Source organism: Erinaceus europaeus, chromosome 8, assembly GCF_950295315.1.
Source record: "Erinaceus europaeus chromosome 8, mEriEur2.1, whole genome shotgun sequence".
Taxonomy (NCBI): Eukaryota; Metazoa; Chordata; class Mammalia; order Eulipotyphla; family Erinaceidae; genus Erinaceus; species Erinaceus europaeus.
The window spans coordinates 28,130,704-28,148,074 of record NC_080169.1 but is presented as its reverse complement, the minus strand read 5'-3'; the positions used below and the strand labels follow the sequence as shown (position 1 = coordinate 28,148,074).

Below are 17,371 nucleotides of genomic sequence, written 5' to 3'. Positions count from 1 at the left end.
GAGGAAAACTGATAAGATTAGCAGCAGATTTCTCCACATAAACTCTAAAGGCAGAAGAGAATGGCAAGATGTGGCTAGACTCATTCAGACTAGATGGAGGCATAAAAACGTTCTCAGACAAGCAACAGTTGAAGGAGTCAACTGTCAACAAACCTGCCCTGCAAAAGGTTTTAAAAGGTCTCATATAAACAATGACAACATCACCAAAAACATCCTATATATCAGAACACTCTAAAAGTCTAGAATAATGGTATTAAAATATCTTAAATCTATAGTATAAGTAAATGTCAATGGCCTGAATTTATCCATTAAAAGGCACAGAGTAGGAAGATGGATCAGAAAATATAACCCAACCATATGCTGTCTGCAGGAATTCCACCTGACTCAAGAAGACAAACACAGACTCAAAGTGAAAGGATGGAAAGCTATAGATAAAAAAAGCAGGAACAGCTATTCTTATATCTGACACAGCAGACTTTAAAGAAATAAAAGATAAAGATGGAGACTAAATGCTCAGAGGGGTAGTAAACCAAGAGGATTTAACAATTGTTAACATCTATGAACCCAGTGAGGGGCCATCTAAATAACTCTGCTGGAAGAACTACAGCAGTATATCAATAGCAACAAAATAATAGTAGGAGACTTCAACACCCCACTTTCTCAATCTGACATATAATCTAGGAAGAAAATTTAATAAACGGAGTTAAATGAAGAGGTAGTTAAACTAAAACTATTGGACATTTTCAGGGTCATTCACCCCTAATAAACTGGAACAACAACATCAGTAACAACAACAGTAATAGCTACAACAACAATGAAAAACAAGGGTAACAAAAGGAAAAATAAAAATAAAAGTCCACAAATGTGGAACCATAACAGTACACTACTTAACAACTGCTGGGTCAAAGAGGATATTAAGGAAGAAAATCAGAATGTTTCACGAGGTCAATTAAAGTGAAGACACAAGCTATCAAAATATTTGGGACCCAGCAAAGGCATTACTGAGATTTAAGTTCATAGCCATACAAGCACACAATAGGAAACAAGAAAAAGCTCAAACAACATCACTGTATACCTTAAGGACTTAAAAGAGGAACAAAAGAACCCTAAAAGATCCAGAAGTACTGAAATAACTAAAATTAATAACATTGAAAATAAGAGAACCATACAAAAGGTCAATGAAGTTAAATGCTGGTTCTTCAAAAGAGTAAACAAAATCAACAAATCCTTAGCCACAATCAGAGAGGGAGAGGGAGAGGAAGAGAGAGAGAGAGAGAGAGAGAGAGAGAGAGAACTTAAGGATTGTAAATGAAAGAGGAGATACCATAACAGACATCACCAAAATCCAAAATACCATGTTCTGTGAACAACTGTCTGCCACCAAGCTAGAGAATCTGGATGAGTTCCTAGATACCTACAAACTTGCAAATTTAAAGAACTAGAAAATATGAACAAGGCAACCAAGGCTAAAGGAATTTAAAAAGTTATCAAAAACCTTCCCAAGAGTAAAAGTCCTGGACCACATGGTTTTACAAATGAATTCTACAAAACTTTCAAGGAAGAGTTAATACCTATACTTTTAAAGCTCTTTCAAAAGATTGAAGACACAGGAATGCTCCCTCCCAACACCACCCTGATACCAAAAGCATACAGGGATACAACAAAAAAGAACTACAGATCAATATCTCTGATGAACAGATGCTAAAATATTGAACAAAATTTTGGCCAACCGGATAGAATAGTGTTTTTTAAAAAGATTGTTCATCATGACCAAGTGGGGTTTGTCCCAGGGATGCAAGGTTGGCTTGATATATGTAAATCAACGTGATCCACCATACCTATAAAACCAAGACCAGAAACCACATAATTATTTCGATAGATGCAGAAAAAACCTTTGACAAAATCCATTCTTGATCAAAACACTACAAAAAAATGGGACTAGGGTGGGGTTATGTAGCATAATGGTTATGCAAAGAGACTCTCATGCCTGAAGCTCCAAGGTCCCAGGTCCAATTCCCTGCACTACCATGAGCCAGAGCTGAGCAGTGCTCTGATTAAAAAAAAATAGGAATAGATGAAAAATTGCTTGATATAGTGGAGTCCATATATAGTAGACCTGTAGCCAACAGCATACTCAATGGCAAAAAACTAGACATGGTTACCCACTATCACATTACTATTCAACAGTGTTGGAAGTTCTTGCCATAGCAATCAGGCAAGAAAAAGGAATCAAAGGAATACAGACTGTAAAGGAAGAAGTTGACCTCTGTTTGCAGATGATATGATAGTATACATAGAAAAGCCTAAAGAATCCCAGCAGAAAGCTTCTGGAAATCATTAGGCAATATAATAGGGTGTCAGGTTAGAAAACTAACATACAAAAATCAGTGGCATTCTTTTTTGCAAACACTAGGTCAGAAGAAGATAATCCAGAAATCACTCCCATTCAGTATATATTTTATTGACTTTGCAACAAAGTCAATAAAATATATAGGAATAAGCCTAATCAAAGAAGTGAAAAACTTGAAATCTATGAGTCATTATTCAAGGAAATAGAAAATGATGCCAATAAATGGAAAGAGAGTTATCTTATGCTCATGGATTGGAAGAAAACATGTATATTATGTCCAGAGCCATATACAAACTTTTTTTTTCTATTTTCACTTTATTAAAAAAAAATTTTTATTTATAAAAAGGAAACACTGACAAAACCATAGGATAAGAGGGCTACAACTCCACACAATTCCAACCATCAGAACTCAGTATCCCATCCCCTCCCCTGATAGCTTTCCTATTCTTTAACCCTCTGGGAGTATGGACCCAGGGTCATTATGGGGTGCAGAAGGTGGAAGTTCTGGCTTCTGTAACTGCTTCCCTGCTGAACCTGGGCACTGGCAGGTTGATCCATACTCCCAGCGTGTTTCTCGCTTTCCTTAGTGGGGAAGAGCTCTAGGGAAACTGGGCTCAAGACACATTTGTGGGGTTGGTCATCTACCCAGGGAGGTCTGTTTGGCATCATGGTGGTATCTGGATCCTGGTGGCTGAAAAAAGAGTTAACATATAAAGCCAAAAACATTGTTCACTAGTCATGAACCTTAAGGCAAGAATATTGCAGATGAAGATTTGGGGTCTCTGTTTTGAAGTTAGCTAATAGGCGTATTTTAATTATATTCCGAAGGGCCCATGACTGTATTTGTTTCTTCCTGAGCCTGAAGTCTGATATGCAGGTGGATCCAAGTTATTGTATGGGGAGATGATGTCGTGGCTGGAAAAAAAGGGCTAGAAAGCTGGATCAGAGAAGAGAGTAGCTCCCAAATATGGGAAAGGTGTATAAATATTGCTGACTGTAAACTCCATCAATTTGATCTGGGGCCCATATTCAGCTTAGGAGCCTATGTAACCTCTGCATCTCTGCAGGTTTGAGTTCACATTCTGTGGTCATGAGTAGGAACATATTTCAAGCTGCCCCAATTTCAGGACCCATCTTCCTCAGGTGGTAGAGTATGTTATCTAGCCTCACTTCGAAGGATGGAACACTCTGCCATTGTTCATTCACATTGAGGGCAGGGTCCTATGGGGGTCCACAGAGGGGTTCATTGTCTTGTTCCTGCTGGAGATGACCAGTGACAATGGAGAGAGGGATCTAGTCGAGGTCTAGGCCCATCTTGTCTGTTTGGGAATCTCAGGACTCCCCAACTAGGGCACTGGATGATGGGGTGGCTTGATAGTGACTAAAGAGTCATCATTAAAGTATGCCAGTCTCTTGCCCTTATTTAGCTTTTGTAGTCTTTACTTTGATAAGGTTAGCTTTGGAGTGACTGGGGAAGTGTAATAGGAAGTAGGTGAGGGGAGTATCTAGGTCTAAGTAGAAACTGTTTCATAAGGAAGTTTATGGTGTCTTTTTAGGTCTTCCTACTAGCTTTATTTATTAACTCACTGCAGACTGTTGTGCATTTTTGCTTTCTGGTATATATTTTGCCCTAACTTATGGATACATGTGCAAATATGCCCTTTCTCATGGGACCTGGTCTATATTTTGGGGCTTTGTTAGGAAAGTTAACCATTTGAAATGGAGTTAGAGAATCCTGTGAGAAAGGAAAGGTCTCACCTGAGTAATGAAGGTGAGGGGTTGACTTCCCCTGCCTGACACCATATACAAATTTAATGCGATACCCATCAAGGTCCCAACAAGTTTACTTAAGAGAATAGAACAAAAATTGCAATTATTTATCTGGAACAAGAAAACACCTAGAATCGCCAAAACAATTTTGAGGAAAAGAAAGAGAAATGGTGGCATCACACTCCTAGAGCTCAAACTATATTATAAGACCATCATAATCAAAACTGCCTGGTAGTGGAACAGAAATAGATATACTGGGGAGTCGGGCTGTAGCACAGCGGGTTAAGCGCAGGTGGCGCAAAGCACAAGCACCGGCATAAGGATCCCGGTTCGAGCCCCGGCTCCCCACCTGCAGGGGAGTCGCTTCACAGGTGGTGAAGCAGGTCTGCAGGTGTCTATCTTTCTCTCCCCCTCTCTGTCTTCCCCTCCTCTCTCCATTTCTCTCTGTCCTATCCAACAACGACAACAACAATAATAACTACAACAATAAAACAAGGGCAACAAAAAGGGAATAAATAAATAAAATAAATATAAAAAAAAATTAAAAAAAAAAAAAAAAGAAATAGATATACTGACCAGTGGAGTAGAAGTAGAAGCCTAGACATAAATCCCCACACCTGTAGACATCTAATTTTTGATAAGGAAACCCAAACTACTAGAGAAAGGAGGGTATCTTCAGTAAATGGTGCTGGAAAAACTGAGTTGAAACATGTGGAAGAATGAAACTGAACCACTTTATCTCACTAGAAACAAAAGTCAACTCCAAATCGATCAAGGACCTGGATGTTAGACCAGAAACTTATCAAATACTTAGAGGAAAAAATTAGTGCAACACTTTCCCACCTAAATCTCAAGGACATCTTTGATGATACAAACCCAACTGCAAGGGAGAGTAAAACAAAAATGGGACTACATCAAGTTGAAAATCTGTACATCCAAACATTATCCAAAGAAAGAGACCCCTCACAGAATGAGAGATCTTCTTTATATACCATACATCAGACAAGAGGCTAATAACCAAAAATATATGAAGAGCTCACCAAACTTAGCAACAGAAAAGCAAATACCTAATTCAAAAGTGGGGAGAAGATATGAACAGAATATTCACTGTAGAAGAGATATAAAAGGCCAACATATGAAGAACTGCTCCAAGTCATTGATTTTCAGAGAAATGTAAATAAAAACAACAATGAGATCCCATCTCACCCCTGTGAGAATGTCATACATCAGAAAAAGTAACAGTAACAAATACTGTAGAGGTTGTGCGGACAAAGGAACCCTTCTGCACTGTTGATGGGAATGTCAGTTGGTCCAGCCCCTGTAGATAGGTATCAGACTGGAGAACCTTCACAAGGCTAGAAATGGATCTTCCTTATGACCTAGTAATTCCTCTCCTAGGGATATATCGTAAGGAGTCAATCACACCCATCCAAAAAGATATGTGTACACATATGTTCATAGCAGTATTATTTGTAATAGCCCAAATATGGAAACAACCCAGATGCCCATGAACAGATGAATGACTGCGAAAGTTGTGAGAGAAGATCTTTACATGCCATCAGGCAAGATGGCTAATAGCCAAAAATATATAAAGAACTCACCAAACTCAGCAACAACAAAAACAAATGACCCCATCCAAAAGTGAGGAGAGAATATGAATAGAATGTTCATGGTAGATGAGATCCACAAGGCTACCAAACATGAAAAAAATGTTCCAAGTCAGTCATTGTCTGAGAAATGTAAATAAAGACAATGAGATAACACTTCACTCCTGTGGGAATGTCGTACATCAGCAAAGGTAGCTGCAACAAATGCTGGAGAGGTTGTGGGGACAAAGGAACCCTCCTTCCCTGCTAGTGGAAATGTCAGTTGGTCTGACTCCTGTGGAAAGCAGTCTGGACAACTCTCAGAAGGCTCGAAATGGACCTACCCTATGAATCTGCAATTCCTCTGGGGGATATATACTAAGGAACCAAACACAACCATCCAAAAAGATTTGTGTTCCTATGTTCTTAGCAGCACAATTTGTAATAGCCCCAAACTGGAAGCAACCCAGGTATCCAACAATAGATGAGTGACTGAGCAAGTTGTGTATATACACAATGGAATACTGCTCAGCTATAAAAAATGGTTATTTCACTGTTTTCCTTGTTGAACTGTATGAATTCTTAATAGATGTTTGATATCAATTGTTTGTTGATGTGTGACATGCAAATATTTTTCCCAATCACTGAGTTTCTTGGTCATCATTGCATAGATTTTTTTTGATGTATAGATGCTGTTTAGTTTTATGTAGCCCCATTTATTAATCTTGTTTTCATTTCACATGCCTATGGGGTTGAGTTTCCTAATACCTCTTTTATGTTAAGGTCCCAAAGTCTTTCACTAATGTTTTTTTTAACATTTTTATAATAAGTTTTACTAATGTTTTTTATATGTGTTTTATTGTTTCAGGTCTAATATCTAGGTCTTTGATCCAATTTTGAAATAATTTTGGTGCATAGTGTTAAGTGGTGGTCTGGTTTCGCTTTTCTATATAGATGGCTGTTGAATTTTCTTAGTACCTTTTGTTGAGGAGACTTTCTTTTTCACATTGGATTGTTTTGGCCCCTTTGTCAAATATTATTAGATGATTGTATATGTCTGTGTTATTTATGGGGTCTTGATTTTGTTCCATTGATCCAAGTATCCCATTTTTTATTCCAGTATTAAGCAGTTTTAATTACTATTGCTTTGTAGTATACACTGAAGTTGGTGACGATTACTCTTCTGTTTTTTCTTCTTCTATTTTCTTAGTGCTTTGGCATGGTTCTATGCAAATTATTGGATAAGTTTTTCAAGTTTCTTAAAAATGTCATTGGGGTTTTAATAGAGGTTGCATTGAATATGTAAATTATTTTTGGTAGGAAGGCCATTTTAATAGTATTTATTTTTCCAGTGCAGAAACAAGTTAACACCCTAGCATTTTTGTGTGTTATTTTCAATTTCTGTTAACAGTGTTCTATAATATTCATTGTAAAGATCCTTCACCTCCTTTGTAAGATTCACCCTAAGGTATTTTATCTTTTTGGGTTCTGTTGTAGATTGAGTTCTTCATTTCTTTCCTCTGATTCATCATTTGTATGTAGAAATGCCACAGATTTATGTGTATTGATTTTATAACCTGCTAATTTACTGAATTTCTTATTTTTACTAGCTTTTGGTGGAGTTTATGGGGTTTCTGTAGGTGTATTATATCATCAGTTAATAATGATAGTTTGATTTATTCAGAAGCTAATGAACTTTAATAAAATAATGTCTCCACAGGATTTGTCAGTATCTTTAGAAGCAATATATGGACAGGCCAAAGAAGGGACATACTCTGAAGAAATACTTAAGGAATTTTATGACTGGAAGTGTAATAAACGAGAGGAGTTCACGAGTGTTAGAAGTAAAACAGATGTTTCTCTACAATGTCTGGTAGCATGGTTCCAGAATACCTTAAAGGTAATAAAAGCTTTTTTCCAGTGATGATATAGCACAAACCAGGAAATAACAGCTTCCCCACCCCCAAATGAATTCCTTTCTTTCCTGAGAGAGAATCAGAATGGGTTGGAATGAGAACATGTGAACTGCAATGAATGAGTGTAGAATTTACATATACTTGTGCTTTAGAGGACCATAGAGCTTTCTTTTTTTGATATTTTTATTGGAAGACATTCATTTTAACATTGGTTGGTTAGCTAGTCATTCGTAAGGTTTACTTGTCTGGCAATGTTCATGTTTTTAAAGTCTTAGATATCCTCTGTATCTTTAGGATATTTAAAGTAAGTGGAGGTTATTAGTGATAGTAGGTGTTATCAAAGGTGTTTTGTGTATTTATTATTTTTTTAAATCATTTATTGGATAGAGACAGGCAGAGATCAAGACAGAGGAGGATGATAAGGAGAGAGACAGAGAGACACCTGCAACACTGCTTCATCACTCACAAAGATTTCCTCCTCCAGGTGGGCCCAGGGTCTCAAACCTGGGTCATTGCACATTGTAACATATATGCTCAACCAGGTGCACCATGGTCTGTCCCTACTAGTCTTTATTACTGTTAAGATCAACATGTAATTTTTCAAAAGGCTTGGGGGCATTGTTTTTATATAATATATTTAGGATTGTAGTTCAATTTTGGTCAGTTTTGTTATTCTCTATTCTATTTTACAGCTTCTTTAGTGAGACCAGGAAATTTATGATGCCATTTGTTTTATGTGTATGATTGATTTCCAAATAAGCATTTCTACTTTTTTTTAGGGAAAAAACAACTTTACTATCAAGCTACTTTCTGTTGTTTCCAGAACTTTTGCTTTTGATACTTTTTATGAATACAGCATATGTATTTTTTCTTTCATGACCACAGCCATAGCTGTTTTATACATCCAAATATCCATGATCACAAATCTAGATTTCTGCAATGAAAGTGACTGCTTATAATCTTTGTGTTATGTATTGAAATTTGTGACCTTGATTTTACTTTTTAAACATCTTACTATAAAGTCTATTTTATGATTAGATAATATCTTCATTTTCTTCATGAGATGGATATCCTTTGGCCTTAATCCTTAACACATCATCAGCAACTTCCATATGCAGTCATATCTATTCCATATCAAGAGCTGTTGTTGCCTGCTACCTATCAGATTAAAATGTGCTACCTGAGCATTCAGGGTTTTTTTTTTCTTTTTAACTGATTTTAGTTAAATTGTTCCCTTTACCATTTATCCTCAGTTTTTAAAAATTATTATAACTATTCTATTCCCTTATTTTAAAATACTTTTTAAATTATGATTTAATAATGATAGACAAGATTGTGGTGTAAGAGGGGTGCAATTCCATACACTTCCTACCACTAGTGTTCCATCACCTCAAATTTGTTACTCTTGTCCTGATTTTATTTCCCCTCATACTGTTTGTCTGTGTGGTCTTTTTGCATTTTTAAATTGTGCTCATTGTGTTTAGAAAAGCCTGCTTTTAAATTTTGTAATATTTTTGTTTGTAATGTACTTTGGTTTATAAGATTGTAAACACTTTTTTGACTTTAAATATTTTTTTAAAGTAGTGATTTTATAATGGTTTAAAAGATTATAAAATTACAGGGTATAGTTCCATCTTGTACCTACCACCTAAGTTTTGTAACCTCCCCCTACAAAGATAACCACCATAGCTCTTACAGTTTTAGAGAAACTTTGGTTACTGTAATGTTAGCATTTAGTGCTTTAGTTTAACATGTTCATGGAGTTGAATCTTCAAATGTATCTTTGGTGTTAAGGTCTTTTAAGTGTTTGATTAATGATTTTTTGTGTGTATTTTATAGTTTTAGGTCTAATGTCCAGATTGGCTATTTTGAGTTAATTTTGGTGTATGGTGTATGTGGTGCCTAGTTTGTTATGTTATGTTATGTTATGTTATGTTATGTTATGTTATGTTATGTTATGTTATGTTAGTCACCACGGTTATCACCAGGGCTTGGTGCCTTCACTGCAAATCCACTGCTCCTGGAGACTATCTTTTTCTCTTTTATTGTTTATCGTTGTTGTTGTCATTGTTGGATAGGACAGAGAGAACTCAAAAGAGGAGGGGGATATAGAAAGGGGGAGGGAAAGGTAGACACTTGCAGACTTTTTCACTACCTGTGAAGTGACCCCCCTGCAGGTGGGTAGCTGGGGGCTCAAACCAGGATCCTTGTGCTGGTTCTTGTGCTTGGTGCCATGTGCACTTAACTTGCTGAGCTAACACCTGGCCCCCACCTTTTTTTTTCTACTTTCAGTGATTCTTGTAAAGTTGGGTTGGTGGTAGTAAATTCCTTTAATTCCTCTGAACTTGAGAACAGATTTATTTTTTCCCTACCTTTGAAGGATAATTTTTCAGGGTAGTGTATTTGTCACTGGCAATTCTTTCTTTCTTTCTTTCTTTCTTTCTTTCTTTCTTTCTTTCTTTCTTTCTTTCTTTTAGTACTTTGAATATGTCAGACTACTTCCTTCTTGACTCAAGAATTTGTGATGAGAAATCTGATGAAAACCTGATATAACTCTACCATTATATGCCACATTCTCCCTTTCCCTAGCTGCTGTGATACTTTTTCTTGGACCTTGAGTTTTTAAAATTTATTTATATTTATTTTTTGTTGTATAGAGACAGATAAATTGAAAGAGGAGGGGTAGATAGTGAGGGGAAGAGCTAGAGACACCTACATCCCTGCTTGACCAATGGTGAAGTATCCCCCTGTAGGTGGCAACCAGGGGCTTGAGCCTGGATCCCTGTGCACTGTAATGTATTCACTTAACTAGGTGTGTGTGCCACTACCTGTTCCCTGATCTTGAATTTTGATAGTTTTATGATGAGGTATCTTAGTACAGACTATTTTGAGTCTAGAAATTTGAGTGTTCTCTCAGATCTCTGGATGTGTATATTGGTCTAGAAATTTCTCTGCTGTGATTTCTTTGAATATAGTCTCTGCATCCTTTTTCCTCTTTTCCTTTTTCTGGCAGTTGTATAATTCACACTTTCATCTTTCTAATGGAGTATTCTATTTCATGGAGAGTTGCATCAGTTTCCCTAAGCTTTTCTTCTCCATCATTATTGAATTCACAGAGTTGTGTTCATTGTATCCTCTAATCCTGATCATCTTTAATGTCTTACTGACTATGCTTTCTAGAGTTGCCATTTGAATCTGATAGGCATTCAAAGTGTTCTTCATACCCTATAATTCCACTTGAATTTTTTCTTGTTTATTTCTATTTCCTTACTGAGAAAATCTTTCAAGTCCTGAATATGTTCCTGTATTTTCAGTTGAGACTTTTGAATTGCCCTCATAACAATGAATTTTCTAAATTATTTTTCTGATAAGTCTTACAGGTCTGCATATTACTGGAGTTACTTCTGTAGCCTTTTTTTAAATTTTATTTTTTTGAGGCTTCACCCTTATTATTTTGGGCAGTAAGTTTTCCTGTGTTTGCATAGTTAGCATGATTTGCTACTCTTGAGCCAACAGGTGGTAGTGTGGCCACAGTGCTGTATTTCATTTCATTTTGTATTTTGTGGGGAAGGACTTGGAAGATATTGCAATTGAGGAAATTTGACTATATTGATACCTGAAAGGTAATGGGGCTGACACTCAGACTTTTGTGGGATATCTATGTAGAAGTTGTCCCTTTCCCCATGCACTGCTCACTTTGCCAGTAATTTTAAGGATATAGTTTCCATTGAATCTATTCCAGAGCAGGAATGAACTGCAAAACTTCACCACCAGCTCTCAGTCAAGTTAACTCTCTTCCACATTGGTGAGTCTTTCTGAGCAATATGTCATCCAGATTCCCTAAGGTCAGGGGTTAAAAGCCCAGAGAGTCTTAGCTCTGCCATGACTCTGCTCCACTTTGTAGCTGCTAAGGTAGTGCTAGCAGCCTGCAAGCTTGTTTTCTTCCAAATAGGAACTATCCCCTACTCCTTTTTTTCTGCCCACTAGCCACACATGCATGCACCTAGCTCTGGCTACATAGTTTATTCAGAAGTCTCAACTATCGTTTGATGTGATTGTGTGTTCTTTTGTCTGATTTCTAGTTTCAGAGAGCTACTAAGTAGATATTGCTACTTAATGACCATGTCTCTGTAAATCCTAAGACTCTTAAGATTTGGGGGCCAAGCAGTGGCCCATCTAGTTAAGTGCACACATCACCGTGCTCAAGGATGCAGGCTCAAGCCTCTTGTCACCACCTCCAGGGAGAAAACTTCACAAGTGGTGAAACAGTGCTACGGGTGTCTGTCTCTCTCCCTCACACTCTAGATTTCTGACAGTTTCTGCCCAACAAATAAAAATAAAAAAATACTTCAGGAGGCAGGGCTACAGAGCAGCAGCAGCAGCTGCATCTTTCTCCTCTCCCCAGTCAACTAAGAATAACAAAGAAGATTACCTGAGAACACAACAAGACAATACTTTGGGAACCCACCAAGTCACAGGGGAGTGCAAACATGTGTGGTTTGCGGACAGAGGGGCCTAAGGAGAGATTCCTGGGGCAGAAAGCCCATACCTACTCAGGAGTGACTGGTAACAGTCCTGCAGTTTTACGGTTGAGGCAACACCTCCAGTCTGAATTTCATCAATGAATAAACTGCTAACCAGAGGAGAGGATCCCCTAACGGTCACCAAATGCAACTGTAAGCCTCCATTGCTACTGTCCTTTGGAGGCAGGAGCAGCAGCAGAGAGGCCCTGTGCTTACATCAATGGCAGAGACCTGATTGGGCAAGTCAGGAGAAGACATACGCTCCCAGTGGTCTGGAAGTGGGCTGTATAGTGGGAACCTTTCCACATTGTTCTCTTAATGAATTCGGAGACATGCTGAATAACTGCCTCAGAACCCAGGGAGTACAAACAGAATTTGTTACAAACTCACACAGCCAAGGACTGCTGCCCATGTTGGTTCTTGCTGATGTCTGAGAAGCTGAATTGGGCCTGGGGCTTTGAACCCTTGGGGAGTGGGAGTCTCTTTGCATAAGCACTGTTATATATCTCCCTCACTCTGTTTTATCTCTAGGTTAGGAGTGAGTAATTAAGTTTAAAAAATCTACTTACAGTTATAAAGCTTACAGACTCCCATAGCCTACAGGGAAGACACAGAACAAAAGAGGGTTTAATAGCCACCATGCTTCACCTCAAGGATTGAGACAACATTGAAACAACTGTTAATTTCCATGACTATTAACTCTTTATGTACATTACTTAGACATAAGTCAGTCCACACAAGTGTGATTAGTGGATTGAAAAGTACTGAGGGACCTTATATCACACCATATACAATGGTTAAACCAAAAAAAAAGATTGGAGAAATGAACCAGGAGAACAGCCAAGTTAAAAGCCCCCCAAAGGTAGAAGCACGTAAGAATGAGGACAAGTCCAAACACTAATTCATGTATTAGTCACAGGAGTGAGGAAAGAGTTTGAAAGTAATATCATCAGAAATGGGGAAATAGCAAATGAGACTCCAAAAGAAAATATTATCTGGAGGTAATTAGAGAACTGAAAGCTAAAATATCCGAACTAAGAGCACAACTAGCTGAACAAGCTAATACAGCATCAGTACAGGGTAACAAAATAGCTGACCTACAGAAAACAGCAGATGGGAGAAAGAATAGAATAAATAAAGGAGGCAGAAAACAGACTTAGCAAGGTCAAGGATGAATTAGAGAAAAATAAGAAGTAAGAGATCTTAAAAAAGATTAAAGATACTGAAAACAACAGAGACACATGAAATGACTTCAACAGAAGTAATATATGCATTATTGGCTTGCCAGAGAGGGAGGAGAGGAAAGCATTCTATAGGACATAATAGCTGAGAACTTCCCAAGTGTAGACAAGATAAAAGACATAAAGGTTCAAGAAGCTCAAAGGACTCTAAACAGAATTAACCCAGACTCAAAGACACCAAGGCACATGGTATTTAGAATGAAAAGGAAGAATGATAGGGAAAGGATCTTGAATGCTGAAAGAGAAAAACAGTCACCTACAGAGGAAAACCCCTAAGATTAGAAGCAGATTTCTCCACATAAACACTACAGGCCAGAAGGGAATGGCAATATATCTATTGAATGCTCAATGAGAAAGGCTTTCAATGAAGACTACTGTATCCTGCTAGATTGTCATTCAGACTAGATGGAATGAAGCATAAAGACCTTTTCAGATAAGCAGCAGTTGAAACAATCAACTATCACCAAGCCTGCCTTGCAAGAAGTTCTGAAAGGTCTCTTATAGTCAGATTACCATAAATATGCCATATATCAGAACACTGTAAAGGTTTAGAATAATGGCATTAAAATATCTTCATTCTATAATATCAATATATGTCAATGGCCTGAATTGGACTATTAAAAGGCATAGAGTAGGAAGTTGGATCAGAAAACACAAACCAACCATATGTTGTCTGCAGGAATCTCACCTAACTGAACAAGACAAACACAGACTCAAAGTGAAAGGATGGAAAACTATCATACAAGCCAATGGACCACAAAGAAGGGCATGATAGACCTTAAAATAGATAAATAAAATTTGAAAAGATAGGGATGGACATTACTTAATGGTCAGAGGATCAGTCATTCAATATGTCTTAATGATTATTAACATCTCTGCACCCAGTGAGAGGCCATCTAAATACATCAAACATCTACTGAAAGGGCTACAACAATATTTTAACAGCAACACAGTAATAATAGGGGATTTCAACACCCCTTTGATGTTAGACCAGAAACTATCAAATACTTCGAGGAAAATATTGGCAGAACTCTATCCCATCTAAATTTTAAAGGCATCTTCAAAGGAACCAATCCAATTACAAAAAAAATACCCCACAAAACTATTGTATTTTACTGTTGACTGTAAACCATTAATTTCCAATAAAGAAATTAAAAATAAAATAAAGATTTAAAAAAACCCTTTGTTTTAGAAGGATAATTTATCACCTCTTCAAACCAACAACCAAAACACCAGTATTTCTTCACCAAAGTCTGTTGGACTCCCTTCTCCCTTTGTAGTACTCTACTCTTTAAGTCCCCTTGATGACCTTAGCAATGTAGTCTAGGCATTTGCCTAAAGTCTTATTTTTAAAACTTTTATTAGAGATTTAATAAATTATGAAATAATGGGTATAATTTCTCACCTTTCCCACCAGCAGAGTTCTGTGTTCCTATCCTGAAAGTCTTATTTTCATGTGACTTTCATTGTTCTCTTGCTTTGCATTTTTACATATCCATGATAGAGAAAATTCAATAGTTCCCCTTTATATAAGTTTGTTTAGTTTATTTGTGTAGGGTTAGTTTAATAATAGTGAATTTCTTTGGCTCTTATCATTCCTTCAAACCTACGTGGATTGATAATCTAATTGGGTAGAGTATTTTTGGGTAGATGTCTCTGTATTTAAATTTCTGAATATTTTCTTCTAGCCCTTTCTAGCTTTTAGATTTTACTGTTGAGAAATCATCTGATAGTATTATGAGAGTTCCATTGTGATTTTTTTCTTTTCTCTAAAAAAAAAAAGAAAAAAAGGAGATAAGTCCTAAAATCCAAGAAACTCTTTTAAATTTTTTTTAATCATCTTTATAAGGTAGAGACATCCAGAAATTGAGAGGAAAGGTGGTGATAGAAGAGACACAAAGAGACACCTGCAGCACTGATTCAACACTCATGAAGCTTTCCCTGTGCAAGTAGGCAGCAGGGACTCAAACCTGGGTCCTTGTGCACTGTAACATGCACTCAACCAAGTGTGCCACCGCCCTGCTCCTCAAATCCAGGAAACTGTAAGAAATACCAGACTTAAGAAATCCAAGAAAAGATAAACTCAAACTTAAGCAAGCTCAGACATATAATTAAAATGGCAAAGATCAAAGATAAGGAGAGAATGTTAAGGAAATTTCCCTGTGATGTGAATGTTAGACCTCTTAATGTTGTCCCATAACTCTCTATTTTAAAAAATTTTTTTATTTATAAAAAGGAAACATTGACTAAAGGATAGGATAAGAGGGGTACAAATTCACACATTTTTCCACCACCAGAACTCTGTATCCCATCCCTTCCCCTGATAGCTTTCCTGTTCTTTAACCCTCTGGGAGTATGGACCCAAGGTCATTGTGGGATGCAGAAGGTTGAAGGTGTGGCTTCTGTAATTGCTTCCCCACTGAACATGGCCATTGACAGGTCGATCCATACTCCCAGACTGTCTTTCTCTTTCCCTGGTGGGGAATGGCTCTGGGGGAGCAGAGCTCCAGGACACATTGGTGGGGTTGTTGGTCTAGGGAAGTCTGGTCGGCATCATGCTAGCATCAGGAACCTGATGGTAGAAAAGAGAGTTAACATACAAAGCCAAACAGATTGTTGACCAATCATGGACCTAAAGGCTAGAATAGTGCAGGTGAAGAGTTGGGGGGGGGGTTTCCATTTTGTAGATAGCTAGTAGGCATATTTAACATTACAAAGGGCTTTTGGCTATACTAGTTTTTTGTTTGTTTTGCTCCTGAGCCTGAAATCTGATAATGCAGGTGGATCCTAATTATTGTCTGGGGATATGGTGTCATGGCTGGCAGAAGGACCAGAAAGCTGAATCAGGGAAGAGAGTAGGTCCCAAATATGGGAAAGGCTTATAAATATTGTTGACTGTAAACTCCATCAATTTGATGTGATATGGGGCCTATATTCAGCTTAGGAGCCTATGTGACCTCTGCATCTCTGTATATCTGAGCTCACATTCTGTGGTCATAAGTAGGAACGTTCCAAGCTGCCCCAATTTCAGGACCCATCTTCCTCAGGTGTAGCATAGAGTATATTTTCAAGCCTCCCTTCGGAGGATGGAACATTCTCTATCATTGTTGATCCAAGTTGAGGGCAAGGTTCTATGGGGACCCCCAAAGGGGTCTATTGTGTTACTTGTTGTTGTGTGCCGCGGAGAAGAGAGAGAGGAGGTCTGGAACGAAGAGGGAACACAAATCTTTATTTGCGCTGGCACCTCAGAGTTGGGTGCTAGAGAAGCAGGTTGGGCCACGTGGAGGTAGTGAAAATGACCGCCTCATGCAGTAACCTTTCCTGCGTCTGAACACCGAAGTGAAGCACTGGCAAGAGAGTGAGGTGCGGAAGAAGAAGGGCTTTTATAGGAACAGCTTTCCTGAGAATGGGAAGGAGGAGGAGTAACCATAGCACTCCAGGATAGGATAATAACTCTCGTGAGAATGGGAGGGGGGAGGAGTGACCAAAGCACTCCAAATATCGTGGGGAAATAGACAGTGCCCTGAGGGCACAACATGGCGAAACAGGCACTCCGAGAATATCCCAACTCTCATGGGAACTAGCAGTAGCCTGAGGGGACAATATGGCAGATGTGACTGCATCTGCACAATTTCCCAGCATCTCCCCCTTTCCTTTTATCTAATGCCCAGGGCAACAGTGTGTAAAGTCTATGAACTACTCAGGGTCAGTCTATGAAAAACCAGCAATGTGAAGGGAAGGAAGCTGCTGTAAAATTGTCTAAAGTGTCCAAAGGGTATACCAGCAAGTCCAATAGAAGTCTCAGTCCAAAGTAGGTGACTAGGGGGAGAAATGGCAGGGGATGAAATGCTGCATGAGGAAGGTCAGCCTCTGGAATTCTGCTTTTCTGTAGAGAGTGAGCTGGAACCGCCAAAACATGACAGGTCAAAGCAGAAGCAGGAAAGGCAGACAGGCAGTAGAAAAGTTTTGTCTTTGGAGTCTGTGA

General features: G+C 38.1%; 2 protein-coding genes across 2 annotated transcripts in view; both read left to right on the top strand.

The window, feature by feature from the left end:
- Positions 1-17,371, top strand: part of LOC103114303 (cytochrome b-c1 complex subunit 10-like) — a 530,783-nt gene that overhangs the window by 389,755 nt on the left and 123,657 nt on the right. The window lies entirely within an intron of this gene.
- STK31 (serine/threonine kinase 31) overlaps positions 1-17,371 on the top strand; it is a 115,019-nt gene that overhangs the window by 50,790 nt on the left and 46,858 nt on the right. The window contains exon 12 of the mRNA XM_007529046.2: positions 7,427-7,606. Within this exon, the coding sequence (XP_007529108.1) occupies positions 7,427-7,606 (180 nt within the window). The remainder of the gene's footprint in view (positions 1-7,426; positions 7,607-17,371) is intronic.